Raw genomic sequence first — 14,456 nt, 5'->3', positions numbered from 1 at the left:
AGCTTGCAGTTGCCCCATTATTGCCGTGCGATCTTCCAGCATTGAACGACGGCGCTCACGGCACCTCCTCCCTAGAAGGCTGAGCCGCGTCGCGTGACATCGTCAACGAGCTCCTTCTCCAACACGCCATCCCTAGCTCTGCTTTGCGCAAACGTCGTGGTTGGCCTCCACTTGCTCGATGTGCGTGGTGTGGACTCTTCCATCATCCTGTCGACCTGTTCGAGGGTGAGGCCTTTTGTCTCGGGCACCAGGAAATAAGCGTAGACGAACGCAGCCGTACAAAGGCCGCCCCAGACGAAGAAGACAGAGGATTTCAGGTCGTCGTGGTCTTCGCCGACCATGTACGGTGTGATGACAGCGATGATCTGTCCGTGTCCTGTCAGCTGTGGATATCCCTACCAGCTTTTAGACTCCAGAGGCGAACACCTACCGTATTCCACAACCAATTTGAAGCCGTCGACAACGCAACGCCCCTGGAGCGAACCGGCAGAGGAAAGATCTCTCCGATCACGATCCATGCCCCAGGACCCCATGTGGACGCAAAGAAGAAGATGAAGATGGCAATGAAGGCGATTTGGGCATTGACCGCCGGCACATTGTCTGCAAGACTGAGATCCGCATCAACCGGGTCGGGATGGGTGTGGTTAAATCCAACCGTCACACCGACAATGGCGACGAGGAATTGGCATATCAACATGCCCAGCGCACCCCAGATCAACAGCGGACGACGACCGAATTTCTCAACGGTATAGAACGACAGCGGCGTGCTGCATACGTTGACCAAGGTGAAGATGAGCGAGATGAGGAAGGTGTTGTCGATCGCCCCTGTGCTCTGCAGGAAAGGGGTCGAGTAGTAGAAGATGAAGTTCACGCCAGTCCTGCCAGCAGGCAGTCAGTATCCCAGCCATGGACTGAGGCTCTCAGGGTCATACCATTGTTGCATCATTTGCAGAGACGTGCCCAGAATGGTTCTCCTCAGGTTCGATTTCTGCACTCGCAAACCTCCCTTAAAGCAGTTCGCCCAGCTGGAGAACCATCCGCTCGAGGGAATGACAGACCGCTCGTATTCCTCATTGGCAACAATCTCAGCCAGCTCGATTTGTACATACTCGGAGTCGCGTGGCTGCCCGCGTAGTTTCGATAGCGAGATAGTGGCATCCTCGAGTCGGCCCTTTTTCACAAAATAGCGCGGCGAGTCAGGAAGGGTAAAGAGGCCACCGGCCAGGATAATGGCCCACGCGAACTGAATGGCGATAGGGATCCTGTAAGAGCCGGTGTCCCGTCTGTCTTCGGTTGCGTACACAACGATAGAAGCAAGCATGATACCAATGGTAATGCAGAATTGGTAGCCTGCTACGAGGGCCCCGCGGACTTTTCGAGGGCACTGTTTGAGTATTAGCACAGTAATCAATGAAAACACTCTCAGACAAGTACTTACGATCTCACTCATGTAGAGGATCACAATAGCGCTTTCGAATCCAACCCCGATGCCAGCAATGAGACGGCCAGCCACTATGGCACCTAGGGCATCTCCCTCTCCGGTGATCATTTGGATCACAACACCGAACATATAGATCATGCAGCCCATGATGACGGTCCATTTACGGCCGATGAAGTCCGCCATGTCTCCACCAATGAGAGCTCCGAAGAAGGTGCCAGCCGACAGTATCGAGACAACGAGCGATTGGTGCGAGGAGCTAAGAGCATCCGCAGTTGGGCCTTCGACTGCCCGGATGAAGATGTCTGCTCCAAGTACTCCGTTGATGTAGCCCGAGTCATAACCAAAGAAGATTCCACCGAACCTAATTGTCCGTCAGCACTGCGACGTATAGAGAAGGTTTCAGAACGTCGCTACCATATGGCAACGCTGCTCGAGGAACTTACGAAGCAAAGGCGCACATCAAGTACGCTTTCCATGTCACGGGCGCCTCAACATGGTTGACATCGTCGGTTGTTTTCAGGGTGATGGAGCGGGAACGTTCAGCCCCCTCGTGGACTTCTTTGGGATCAGACATGGTCATTCACTCCGATTGTCGCGAGAAGACGCTCCAAATGTACGAACACACAGATATCAAGGGTCGCTGCTGAATGCCGGGGAAAGCGCGTATGACTTATATGCATTCGTGGCCCGGACCATCAAGCCAGAAAGACACAAGATTCGCAAATGTGGCACATCGCGGATTTGCGGAGATTTCACAGACAGCACCAACGGCCGGGCGAAATGTCTCGTCTTGCCTCATCTAGATGCGCTACCTGGTGCGGATTGGCACTGGTGTATCTAGAGGGTGGATGGGTCTCATCTCCATTGACCAGGTTGGAACCCAAGACAAAAGAGTGCGTCCCTGAGTAACAATATTCATCATCGATTGTAACCCATCAAAAGCCACTGTAACATTGAAGGCATGACATGAGTCTTGAACTGGGACTTGTCGTCGTGGCATCAGGCTTGTCATTGACCGATCGAGTCTTGGATTCGTTCTTGGATGTCGTTCCAAGACCAGGACAAGACTGGCAACCCCCACAGCTTGCTCCAGCAATCCGCACACCGCACAAACGAAAGAAAATGTGCTTCTTGAAGGGATAAATGGCCTTCAGAGTGCTTAAGCCCTTATGGGAAAGGGGCTTAGTTGTCCCGAACATCGTCGGCGTCGAAATGCTGCCCAAAAGAGACGACGAAGTTCCGACGAAGTTCAGCTGGTTTCTCCAGACAGAGGAATGCTCCGCCCCATGCCCAGACAACAGAGATTGCTTGGCATCCCCAGCTAAGGGGTAAGAGGCACGTTGCGGGGTTTGCTTCAGCAAGGATATGCGAATTGTCCATGAGATCATGCCGAGACAGGGTTCTGCGACGTGGCAATGGGACCTCTGCACTTGCTTCCCTGCTGCATGTACTGGTGTGGCGAGCAAGGGAGATGCGATGCGAGTATTTTGCATTGTGGTGTTCGGCCAAACCCTCAATTGTGAGTCGGTGGTCAGCCGGTATCATTAGACAGAGCGTTCCAGTCTTGTGTCAGGATATCCGCCAAGCGTCGCATTGTCCCATTCCTCGTCATCTTCCAAAATGCCATGATCTTGTTCATTAGCAGGTCTTGGGTTTGTGCATCGTTAATGCAGACCCCCAAGCAGTAGAACGGCCAGGCATAGTATTCTGCAAAGTAATCCACGGCCGGCTCAATGAAGCGAACAAGAAGCATGAACTCTGAAAGCAAGCTCGAGAGGTGTTGTGAGAGATGTTGGCCGCGCAGTCCCGAGGAATGTGCTATCATATACTTCAGGAGGAGCCTCGCAGCGAGGGAATAGAGTTTTGGACCAAAGAAAGATTGGCTGGCATTCTGCGGATCAGTGAGCAAAGACAGGGACAGACTTGTGTCGGCGGTATCGGCGGCACCGACTATATTGACAGTGTCTGAGTCGGGAATATTCTCATCACTCCACCGTCTCAGATCGTGGTCCAAGCGATGACATTCTCGCACATCAAATCTTTGAGCGCGATATTGTGAATACATTAACGCAACCTGACGCACGTACGAAAACAGCATCGGGGGTGCGCCGAGGACCGGAGAATGCGGATAGTCCACCGCGTTTTCCAGCCAGAGACGTTCCAACATAAGCTGGGCATTCAGAAAGGCTTCATCCACGAGGGCTGACGATGTCGGAAACGGGTATTGAAAAGGGATGCTTGTGGCCACATGGAACATAAAAGATTCCAGGGTGAGAATGCTGGTGGCGGTCCAGTCAGCTGGCATGCTCCTTGATACCTCCATTCGCTTCCAGCATGACTTGAGTAGTGCGGCGGCACCATACAGATGGGTAGACACGCCTTCAGAGTGGTGCAGCCGTGTCCTCTGTAAAGTAGTTTAGTGATCTCAAATAGAAGATTGCATTGAACAAACACTCACCTCATAGATGCATAGAACGAGAACAGTGCGTAAAGCGATGATTTCTGCGAGTGGAGACTGGTCCTGGGCGAGGTAGGCTCGCATGCCTCCTATAGCTTTGATATAGTGCGTTTCAGCTAACGTACGATGGAAAGGGTCGTTTTCTTTGATCTCAGCGGCAGAACAGGCCAATAGAGCCTCCATGAAGAACGGGATGTGGTTGGCAACCTGAAGACTCCCGCTCGTAAAATCTTTGATGTATTGGCCGTCGGTCGCAGGTCGAACAAGCTGCGGAACAAACACCCTCCGCATGTAGTCGAATAGAGGAGGGCTGTGTATTCTTGTGTTTAAGGAGAAAGTGGTGAGTTGAGGAGACACTACCAGGGGAAGCTCGTCGTCGTCGTCGCCGTCATCCCCCTCCACGCCACGGATGGCCGATACGGGCGAGAGCGACGCCGAGGTGGGTGATATGTAGGGGTATATCTTCTCGTCTTCATCTCCAGTAGTTCGGAGTCCATCACGGTCACTGTGAGCGGACTCGGGGGTGATACTCAGACCTGCACTCGGGCTTGGCACGTTGGACGTCGAATCTGGTTTCGCAGGCCAGATGCAGTCGATCTTCCTTCTAACGCAGTTGTGGCAGACAACAGGATTCTCGTCACACTTTTTCTTTCTTTGGCGACCTTTGCCAGCAATCAGCTGGTCATTCTGATGGATTGACAAGATAAAACATCAAACTCACATGTCAGACAGCCAGTCTTGGTGCGCAGATGTGCCGGCCTCCGCCGCGGCTTGCGATAGTTCTTGACCCCCTCTAACGGCTCACCCATGGTCAAGCCGGGTCCAGTGTTCATGGGAAGAGGTGGGTTCTCAGAAGACTTGAAAGGAGCTGCTGTTTGAGATCAACTTCGGCTAGCTATGACGGACAACATCCAATGCGGAGGATGCCGCCTCCACTGTTGGAAGCGGGCTACCCTTGCCGACCTGGTATTAGCGAGAGGCCGCGGCTTACAAGGGCATGAGCAGACAATCTGACCAGTTGCAACACGTTCCGCAGGTGTTATCACTGGTGGCGGACCAGACTTTGCAGGCCATGCACTAGGAAAAAGTCGAATTCACGGATTCGTCGAGCATCAAATGCACCTTTCCTTCTTCAGCTTTGCTTCGCAGATAGACCATGAAGGAAAACACCCTTGCTCGTCGACAGCAGACTGCGATCACCAACATGACCTTTCGTTATCTGTGTCCGCGGCAGAGAAAGGGCTCGGCCAGCGCTGGCCAGAGATATAAAAATGCTCGAGCACCGTTGAGGAAGGGACAAAGACTGTCTATCCCTGCTGTGGCCTACAATACTCGTTCGAGACAATGTCGTTGACTCGCCGCTCTATCGATTTGGCCTGGCCTCCGGGCACAGTTCGCATTGAAGGTAAGACGATTTCCTAATCTCTTGTCGCATGTCACAGGCTTACGAGTACTCACCACGTGTGCAGATCTTCATAGCAAGGACGCCGACATTATTCTACAGCCCCAGCCCACCGCCGACCCAAATGATCCCCTGGTAGGTTATCTCCAACTTCTGTCGGTTGAATGGGCGAGGCTGACTTGAAACAGAACTGGCCGACATGGAGAAAGCACCTCAACTTCATCCTTGTGAATTTCTATGTGCTCCTGGTTTTCGCCTTGTATGTATTCCTCCCCGACCACACTACGAAGTTGGCGCTTACACGTCTGTCCACAGGATAAATATGGTGACGGTCACATGGGCGTCGATGAATCTGGAGCTAGGCTTCAGCTACAACATTCTCAATGACAGTTACGCTGCTGGCTGCGGATCCCTCTGCATAGGAGGCGTCTTCCTCCTACCATTCGCGCTGAAATATGGCAGGCGCCCTGTGTACATCCTCAGCCTGGCTGTACAGTGCGGAGTATCTGTCTGGTCTGCTAGGGTACAAAACGTCACGGACCTCATGATGGTCAATATCTGGGGATGTTTTGTGGGAGCCCTGTGCGAAGTCATGGTACAAATGACCGTCGCAGATGTTTTCTTCGTCCATCAGCGTGGGTTGATGAACAGCATTTATATCTGGACTCTGACCGTCGGAACCACACTCGCTCCGCTCGCCGCTGGATATGTCACTTCCTCTCAAGGCTGGCGTTGGGTCTGGTGGTGGACCGCCATTTTGATCGGGGCGTTTGTGATCCTGATGTTCTTCCTCTACGAGGAGACAAAATACGAGGGGCAGACCATCAACGGTATTCCCACTACCAATCGCCCTTCCCAGGATCATTTCACGGGCCCAGTCGAGAAGACCGTGGATGAGAAGTCATCACCCTCAAAGGACGCCGGTGCCAATAGTGTTGAGTTAACTCACCAAGAGCCTCAACTTACCAGAGTCGAGATTGATCCTACAATCCCCATCAAGCCGTACTGGAAAAAGCTGGCTCTCTGGTCTTCCTCACCCAAGTCCATTCGATCCTTCGTCAGACACAGCTACCAGCCTTTCCTCATTCTCTGGCACATCCCCGCTGTGCTGTACATGTCACTTCTGAACGGCGCCATGACGGCTGCAGGAATCATGCCCATCACGGTGTATTCCGTCTACATGACGCTGCCGCCATACAATTTCGGGCCCCAACAAATTGGACTGTTGGGGTTGCCCGCCTTCATCGGCACATTGGTTGCCGCCGTCATATGCGGACCGCTCAGCGACTGGATGATCCTGCGGATGGCTAGGAGCAATGGTGGGATCTACGAGCCCGAGATGCGGCTGTGGCTGATTTTGGCGTTTACACCGTTTGTCGCCGCGGGCTTGTTGATGTTTGGGATTGGCCTCGAGAGAGGTCTACCATGGCCGTTCATTGCCGTCGGGCTTGGGGTAAACTCGTTTGGGATGACCCCGGCGATGAGTCTCTCCCTGACATACTTGACGGATGCATACACGGATGTGAGTGGCCCAAAAAGCATCCGAATCCTTTAAACTTGAGCAGTATCACTGACCTGGCCCACGTACAGATCATCTCCGACTCTCTCGTGGCAGTCACTTTCGTCAAGAACCTGTTCCCCACCATCCTAGTCTTTGCATTGACGCCGTGGATCACGGCGGTTGGGCTTGGGAATGTCTTCATCACCGCCGCCGTCATCTTCGTTGCCATACTGTTGGGGAACATCGTCTTCATCCGCTTCGGCAAGCGCTTCCGAACGCGTTCGGCGGGTAAATACCGTCTTTACGCCGGCAACCCCTTGGAAGAGGCTTAGGTTCGTCCTTTGAGGCGTGGAGCGGAGGTATCTTGTCTATACTATGCCTGGAAAGGGCACAATAGTTGATCTCTCTGTCTGTCTCCATGTGGCGGTGTCCAAGAATAAAAAGTTTGAGTATTTTCGGCGACGACGCTCTCGAGTCCTAAACTCAGTTTTTCTAATTTCTCATCGAATAATTGCTCAGAGCGCACTTTTTTCCTTATCAGTTAAAGTTCGCTTCCATGTATATACCTAGGAATACATACTTGCTCAGATGGTGACGACTCGAGAGACTTGAACGCCTCCCCAGCCCCCCTTGGCTCTCGCCTTGGCCCTTGCCCTCGCATCTCTGTCCGTGGCTCCATACACAGACAGCCCAAATCTATCCCCGGCTTCGAAACGAAACGAAACGAAGCGAGGTCGCGACGCAGATAGACCGAGCTGGGCCTCTGAGCGACGAAATCCTCCCTTCCAGGCTTGGGAGCCCGATGCGCAAACTAGACTCCTAACTACCTTATCTCGCTGCGCGTAAAAGACTTTCCAGGATCAATCTTTACGGAAAAGTAATTATAGGGAAAGTCAAATGCCAATACAATCGGTAGCAATATGTCCCGATGAACCCTGGACAACTTGTCAGAGCCAATGGCGGCACTTTGCGCGCTCAGACTTTAGGGGGAAGAAGCCGCAGCTGAATCTGAGACTCTTGAGACTTTCATGGAAGCTGTCCGTGCTGTACTCTCATTTCTCCGCCCATGCAACACACAAACTCATCGTTTGTGTTTTGTGTCGTCACCAATGGCAACTTCCAGACCCGAGAATAGTGACTCGAGCCGAGCATGCTTCATGCTTCCTGGCTGGATCTCAGCCCGTTGCCACGTTGGCAGTCAATAGGTGTTTCGGGGGCCCGCGGGAGCCCCCAAGACGATTACAAAACCCCGGGGAGGGAATAACATGGAGGGGAAAAAAAGGGTCGTTCTTGCTGCTGAGAAGATCCGACGAGGATAGGGCTAGTTCTGGGCCGTGTTCGGGTTCCGTGAGTACATAATTACAATTAGATCTTAGATCTCTTCATTTTTGAACGTTCACGACCAAACACAACTCTCCGCCAGGGACTGGAAAAGTATCTCCAAAAAAAAGAAAAATAAGAAGAAAAAGGAGAAAGAAAGAAAAAGGAATGGCTCCAACGATCGTTCGAAACGCCCGTCTCTTCACGAGCACCGACGACTGCGAGGATCTCGTCCCGGGATGTCTGGTCTTTCAGGACGGGGTGATCGAATACGTCGGTCCGGAGGAAGGGTCGTCGACGCTCGCTGAAGCGATGGACCCCGGAAACGGGATCGCAGAGGTCATCGACGCCGGCGACCGCGTGGTGGCGCCGGGCTTCATCGACGGACACGTGCACCTTCTGCACTTCGGGTTGTCGCTGGGGAAAGTGGACGTGCAGGTGTGCAAGACACTCGCGCAGATCCGGGACAAGATCCGGGTGTTTGCCCGCTCGCACCCTGCCGATGCCACTCCCCGGATCCTGTGCAAGGGCTGGATCCAGGCCTCGACCGGTAGAGAAGCGCTGGCGAGCATGCTGGACGACCTCGACCCCGATGGGCGGCCCATCTACGTCGAGGCTCTGGACCTGCATTCCGTGTGGTGCAGCTCGGCGGCGCTGGCGGAGCTGGGCGTCAATTCCCCAACAGTGAAGGATCCTCCCGGGGGGACGATCCATCGCGACGCGCAAGGGCGGCCATCGGGACTCCTGGACGAAGGGTGTCTGCTGTTGCTTGTGTGGCCGTTCCTGGCCAAGACACTCACAGGCGATCACAAGCAGGCGGCCCTGCACCAGGCGGTGTCTGCTTATGCGCAGGCGGGATATACAGGTGTAATAGATATGGCCATGGAAGAGGATTTGTGGACTGCCTTGGAGACGTACCGCAACCGTGCAAATAGTCCCCAAAACAACAACGGTGGATTACCACTCCACGTCGCCGCGCACTGGCTCATACCCTACAGCGACTCAGATGAGGAAATCCAGAGCGCACTCGACCGGGCCATCTCGATGCACCGAAAATTCCACCCGTCGACATCCCCATCATTCTGCGTCGTCGGGATCAAGCTGATCGCCGACGGTGTTGTCGACAGCTGCACTGCGGCGTTGAGCCGGCCGTACAATACCAAACCGAATGATCCCGTCGAACCCATCTGGCCAGCTGACAAAATGGCGAGGGTGATTCGGCAGGCCGACGCCGCCGGTCTGCAGATTGCCGTGCACGCCATCGGCGACAGAGCCATCACGCAGACCATCGACGCCTTCGCAGCCCTTGAACAGCCGATCTCGTCGCGCCGCCACCGCATCGAACATCTAGAACTCGCGTCCGAGCGCGACGCAAAGAGACTAGGCGAGCTGGGGATCACCGCGTCCGTGCAGCCCGTCCACTCCGATCCCGCCTTGTTCAAAGCCTGGCCGTCACTAATAGGCACGCACCGCTGTGGCCGCGCCTTTGCGTACCGCGAATTCCTCGAAAACGGCGCCCCCGTGGCCTTTGGCACCGACGCCCCGACTGCTGCGCATCTCCCGCTGCCGAATCTGTACACCGCCACCACGAGACGCTCGGCGATCGAGCCGGAATCAGCGGAGAGAACGAATCCGCAGTTCGCGGTGTCTCTGGCGGCAGCCGTAAAGGCCGCCACGGCGGGCGGGGCGTATTCGCGGCACGCGGAGACGTGGATGGGTAGTTTGAAGAAGGGGATGAGTGCCGATTTTATCCTGCTCGACACGGACTGGGATCCCGCTGGGTTGTTGGCGGCAAGGGTGCGGCAGACTTGGTTTCAAGGGCGAGAGGTCTTTGATGCTGTACAGGACTTGAAACTGTGAGATTGAGGCGGTGGGTTGGGAGATTATTGTCCCCCACACACCCGCCTCAAGGAGTCAGGGGGGAGTTTGGGCAATCCTTCAGAAGAATCATTTCATCCTTTTGCTAGAGTAGTCTAAGGGCATGGAAACTCGTTGAGTCGCTTCGTTGCATAATATTACATAGGATCTACTGAATAAAAGCCAGTTCCTTCTCATTCGTTTGCTCATATGGCAGTGGTTCTCAATGAACGATACTGCCTACCGGTTTGTTTCATGCACCGCACTCGATGGATATACGCTACCGCTCGCGACGAGCACTCTCAGCGAGGGGCAACGAGAACATCCGCTCACAATGCTGCCTGGGACTGGGTAGACCCCCCATTCGTGGTTGAGGTCGATGTTGGTGCAGCACGTTGTACCACGCCAAATCTCGTGTTACCGACATCAAAGACACTACTGACGGTCAGCTTGAAACGAGTTGGTGGAAATGAACCCTTGACTCACGCATAGACATTCTGCAAGAAGGCGTCTCCGAAGATGTCAAAGTTCTGGTCGCCGCGAGACTGGATACTGCCGTACACGGTGCTGCCATCAGCGCCACCAGCAAAGGCGAGGTGCTGTTTCTCAATGGTGATTGGAGTATCGCCGACCATGAATGTGACAGTGGGAAGATCACTTTCAGCAGTGTTTGCAGGGAATACCCAACCCTGCTGAGTGCTGTCCTGTTTGGCGCCAGGAATGGCACTGTAGATTGCCTCACAGACCTGGTCGGACGTGAGGAGAAGGGTAGTGCCGGTGTCGGCAATCGCCGTGTTCCCGGAGAGTTGAATAGTCTGGCCATTGACTTGCGCAGAGGTCGAGGCGAACGACCAGAAGCCCTGAGAGTTGTCGACTGGCGTGTAGGCGATGCTAGAACCCGAAGGGACGACAGATTGATCAATCTGGCCGAAAGTGTCTGTATTCACGTCAGAGAATTGAAAAACCTAGGACCACGACCAATAATTACAGAAAGACTCCTCATTCGCGTCCTTGATAGACCCCAGATAGACGGTAAACAACTCCGCAGTCTGAGGGATATCGTCTTGGGCAATCATGTTTGCAACAGGTGTCTGAACCGGTTCCGGCTTAACGGTGTTGATCGAGCCCCAGGCAAGACCCAGAAGGCCATCGGAGGAGGTATCCTCGGTGAACTGAGACGACAGTTTGTTGGCGAGCTCAATGGCCTGGTTCTTGACGGTGATATTACCAATCTCGATGTTGTCGGTCCCGACGGTGCCAGATGCGGATGATTGATCGCCATACTGAATCTGCCAGGTGGAGCCTTGAGAGGTCTGGAATGTTGATGACTTGGAAGGATCGAAGATGGTATGACCCTTGCCAGCAGAGAGGGTGCTCTGTGGCAATTCGGTTGACCAGCACCAGAGGTCAGAGGATCCTGAGTCGAAGTCCTTGGTGGTGGTTAGTAACGAACTTGGAAGTTGTGGAGACACTCACCAAGTTCAAGGTCTGAGCCGGGGTGCCAATCTTGACTGGAACTGTGTAGAGGGAATCATTCTGTTGATCGCTTGCAGTACTGGCAGAATGGTCAGCATACGGCCTTGTTCATCACAGATGCCAGACGCCGTCCATACACTTCACCCTGGGAGCCGTCGTCGTTCTGCTTGACCAGTTTGTTACCTTTGGCGGCAAAGTAAGGACCCTGGATGGTGGGATTGAAGCGGTACTTGTTGAGCAGGTAGACGTAGGACTTGAGACCGTTGCGTTTGTAGTGAGGGTTGCGTCGAATGGGGATGCGGACGAGGGAAGCCATGTTGGGCGGAGTGTAATCAAGTAGTTAGAGAGTGAACAGTGTTGAGGATACGCGGGAGAGATGAATGTCTAGAGGAGAAAACAGAGAAGAAATGAAGTGAAGTGAAGTGAGGTGAGTTGAAGTACTTGTAGTCAGTGAGTTGACGCTGTAAAGGATGACGCGCGTTGTTGTGACAGAGGCCGTCAAACAGGGAAGTCGCTCATTTGGTGCAGCGACATCCCAGCAGCCAGCAGCCAGCAAACATCAACCATGGGCTCAAACGGCCAAGTTCCTTCGTTGTGGTTTGTGGTTTGTGAATGTCTTCCTCGAGGCGAGCGAGGGTCATTGAGCCATTCAGGTCAACAGCTGAAGGTCAAGGTGAACTCGGGCAGCTGTTGGTTTGCCGTGTTTCAAGAGGGTCGCAGTATCGCCCTTGTACAGCCTCACTCCCCGGCGGCTCTACATTCCATTGGCGCCCGTCGTGCCGTCCCTGTTCTCGGATGTATACTTGCTGCGACATGCCCATCCGATTGTGCGATAGACGGTGCCACTTGTTCCATCCTGAGAAGCCCAACCCGACTTGCGGGGCGTTGATCAAGACGTCGATCACACTGTCGATCAGGGCATCGTCATAATTTTCGTCATTTCTTGAGCCGAAACAAGCTTTGACACCGCCGCCCCCTGTGCCCTGCCGATATGGCTGTACCTATTGTACTACTACTACCTAGTATGCATCAATGCACATATCCGTGCCTACGCAAAAGTGATGAGGCAGACAGTCACAAAAAGGTCAGAGAAAGGTAGGCAAATGGCAGCGGTGTTGGGTGCTCTAAACTCTGGGTATGCGCAGCTTTGTTACCATGAAGCAGGATTGCATTCACCGGCTTCAAACATTCATTACATCATACTGGAGTCCCTCATGGCGTCGGCATTGCTGAGATTCGTCGAGGCTCATGTGGATGAAATGATGAATGTGGAAGGTCGAACAAGGAGACCCCGGTCAACCCTTCGAGGCTATACACAGAAGACGCCAGTCTTTTGTTGGCTCCAGGTACAAGTCTCAAATCCTCAACTGGGCATCAAGGTAGAACATTCGGCGCAGATCAGCATCCGACGTTCCCGATCGGCGATACTTGGACATTCTGCAACACTGCATCCACAGACCAGAAACCAGAGCCCAGAGACGCGTGTTGGGGTAGAAATTGTGGAGTGGAAACTCTGCTCTCGGGGGTGGAAATTCAACCAACCAGACCGCGATGTATTTGCGACAGTCCAGATCAAGGTGCCTTTCTTGCTCTAGGATGTGGTGACCTTTTGTTCTCACCATGCCGTACCCTCATGTACGCCTTTTCTACCCCAAGGACCAGAACGAAGAAACCCATGCTCGTCGAGTCAAATATATTAAGATGACAAATTGACAACAACTGCTCCTACATGACTTTGCCTCAAGCTCAAACGGGTGCTGAGGGTCAATCGACGAGCATCTGCAAGAGAGAGGTTATATAAACTACATGGTAGGTGGTGATGGATCCGAGAGTCAGTTCCAAGTCCTTGCGACCATCCGAAGATATATCCCTTTCAATCGCAACACCAGTGACATCCCCCATTACCCGTTGTCTCCGTCATGTTCCCCCAAGAGCAGACAGTCTTTCGGCTCACCCTAGGCAAAGGTCTCGACGGACTCCAAGCATTCAAAGAGCCTCTCACGGCCATCGGCGACTATGAAGTCCTCATCAAGGTTCACAGTGTTGCCATCAACTACCGCGACATTGCCATCTCGCGTGGAATATATCCACTGGCGGTCAAAGACAACGTCGTGCCGTGCACCGACATGGCGGGCGAGGTTCTTCAGGTCAGCAAGCAGGTTGACAACCTCTCGGTGGGCGACGCCGTGGTTGCGGCCATTAGCTCTTCAACCTTGTACGGCACAGTCAAAGACCAGGACCACACCCTTGGAAGTACCCAAGACGGCGTACTGCGAGAATATATCGTCCTACCAGTGCATCAGGTCATCAAGCTACCCAAGTCCTCCCACACCTTGACTGAATGGTCTGCCATGGTGGCGACGGCTTCAACAATGTGGAATTGTTTTTATGGCTCCTCACCCCTGAAACCGGGCCAAACTGTACTCATTCAAGGTATGATGAAGGGGGTTGTTGCCGAGATCAAGACGCTGATAGTCGCAGGAACTGGTGGGGTAGCATTAACCGCTCTCATCTTTGCACGAGCCGCGGGTGCAACCACGATCATCACGTCGTCCAGTGATGAGAAGCTGGCAGCCGTGAAAGCCAAATACAGGCCCGACCACACGATCAACTACAAGACTCATCCGAACTGGGCTGCCGAAGTGCAGCGCATCACCAATGGCGACGGAGCCGACCATATCATCGAGAATGGCGGGATTGGAACAATTCGACAGAGCATCGAGTGCGCGGCAATGGGTGGCAGCATATATTTGGTTGGCTTTCTCACAGGCGTGCCACAGGGCCAGGTGCCTGATGTGGTTTCATTAGCACTATCAAAGGGCCTCCGGCTCCAGGGCATTCTAGCCGGATCCAAACAGCAACTCGAGGAGGCCGTGCGATTCATTGGTAGCCGCAATCTGCCTGTGCCAGTGGACAGAACCTTCGCGTTCAACCGGGACGACATCGTTGCGGCTTTGCAGTATGTGGAGTCAGGTCAACATACTGGTAAAGTGTGCATAAC

At 53.7% G+C, this 14,456-nt stretch overlaps 6 protein-coding genes across 6 annotated transcripts; 3 read left to right on the top strand and 3 right to left on the bottom strand.

The window, feature by feature from the left end:
* Window positions 1–71: 71 nt before the first annotated feature.
* On the bottom strand, window positions 72–2,015 carry Z520_00890 (uncharacterized protein; the record flags this gene model as incomplete). Its single annotated transcript, XM_016771409.1, has 5 exons — window positions 72–365; window positions 431–878; window positions 933–1,384; window positions 1,439–1,802; window positions 1,885–2,015. The coding sequence occupies 5 exons, from the start codon at window positions 2,013–2,015 to the stop codon at window positions 72–74; spliced, it is 1,689 nt and encodes a 562-aa protein (XP_016638319.1).
* Window positions 2,016–2,972: 957 nt separating this feature from the next.
* On the bottom strand, window positions 2,973–4,708 carry Z520_00889 (uncharacterized protein; the record flags this gene model as incomplete). The annotated part of the gene is made up of 3 exons (XM_016771408.1): window positions 2,973–3,845; window positions 3,900–4,561; window positions 4,621–4,708. 3 exons carry the CDS (start codon window positions 4,706–4,708, stop codon window positions 2,973–2,975), a joined length of 1,623 nt encoding a protein of 540 aa, XP_016638318.1.
* Window positions 4,709–5,243: 535 nt separating this feature from the next.
* On the top strand, window positions 5,244–7,134 carry Z520_00888 (uncharacterized protein; the record flags this gene model as incomplete). Its single annotated transcript, XM_016771407.1, has 5 exons — window positions 5,244–5,304; window positions 5,369–5,436; window positions 5,490–5,560; window positions 5,617–6,823; window positions 6,892–7,134. The coding sequence occupies 5 exons, from the start codon at window positions 5,244–5,246 to the stop codon at window positions 7,132–7,134; spliced, it is 1,650 nt and encodes a 549-aa protein (XP_016638317.1).
* A 1,156-nt stretch (window positions 7,135–8,290) lies between these two features.
* Z520_00887 (uncharacterized protein) lies at window positions 8,291–9,982 on the top strand (the record flags this gene model as incomplete). The annotated part of the gene is made up of 1 exon (XM_016771406.1): window positions 8,291–9,982. The coding sequence occupies one exon, from the start codon at window positions 8,291–8,293 to the stop codon at window positions 9,980–9,982; it is 1,692 nt and encodes a 563-aa protein (XP_016638316.1).
* A 326-nt stretch (window positions 9,983–10,308) lies between these two features.
* Z520_00886 (uncharacterized protein) lies at window positions 10,309–11,771 on the bottom strand (the record flags this gene model as incomplete). Its single annotated transcript, XM_016771405.1, has 5 exons — window positions 10,309–10,414; window positions 10,466–10,916; window positions 10,968–11,409; window positions 11,456–11,534; window positions 11,593–11,771. 5 exons carry the CDS (start codon window positions 11,769–11,771, stop codon window positions 10,309–10,311), a joined length of 1,257 nt encoding a protein of 418 aa, XP_016638315.1.
* Window positions 11,772–13,374: 1,603 nt separating this feature from the next.
* Window positions 13,375–14,444, top strand: Z520_00885 (uncharacterized protein; the record flags this gene model as incomplete). The annotated part of the gene is made up of 3 exons (XM_016771404.1): window positions 13,375–13,888; window positions 13,937–14,381; window positions 14,429–14,444. The coding sequence occupies 3 exons, from the start codon at window positions 13,375–13,377 to the stop codon at window positions 14,442–14,444; spliced, it is 975 nt and encodes a 324-aa protein (XP_016638314.1).
* Between the last annotated feature and the right edge of the window lie 12 nt (window positions 14,445–14,456).

This window comes from Fonsecaea multimorphosa, assembly GCF_000836435.1.
Source record: "Fonsecaea multimorphosa CBS 102226 unplaced genomic scaffold supercont1.1, whole genome shotgun sequence".
In the NCBI taxonomy this organism is placed as follows: domain Eukaryota; kingdom Fungi; phylum Ascomycota; class Eurotiomycetes; order Chaetothyriales; family Herpotrichiellaceae; genus Fonsecaea; species Fonsecaea multimorphosa.
The sequence above is the reverse complement of the archived record's forward strand: the minus strand, read 5'-3'. Positions and strand labels throughout refer to the sequence as shown.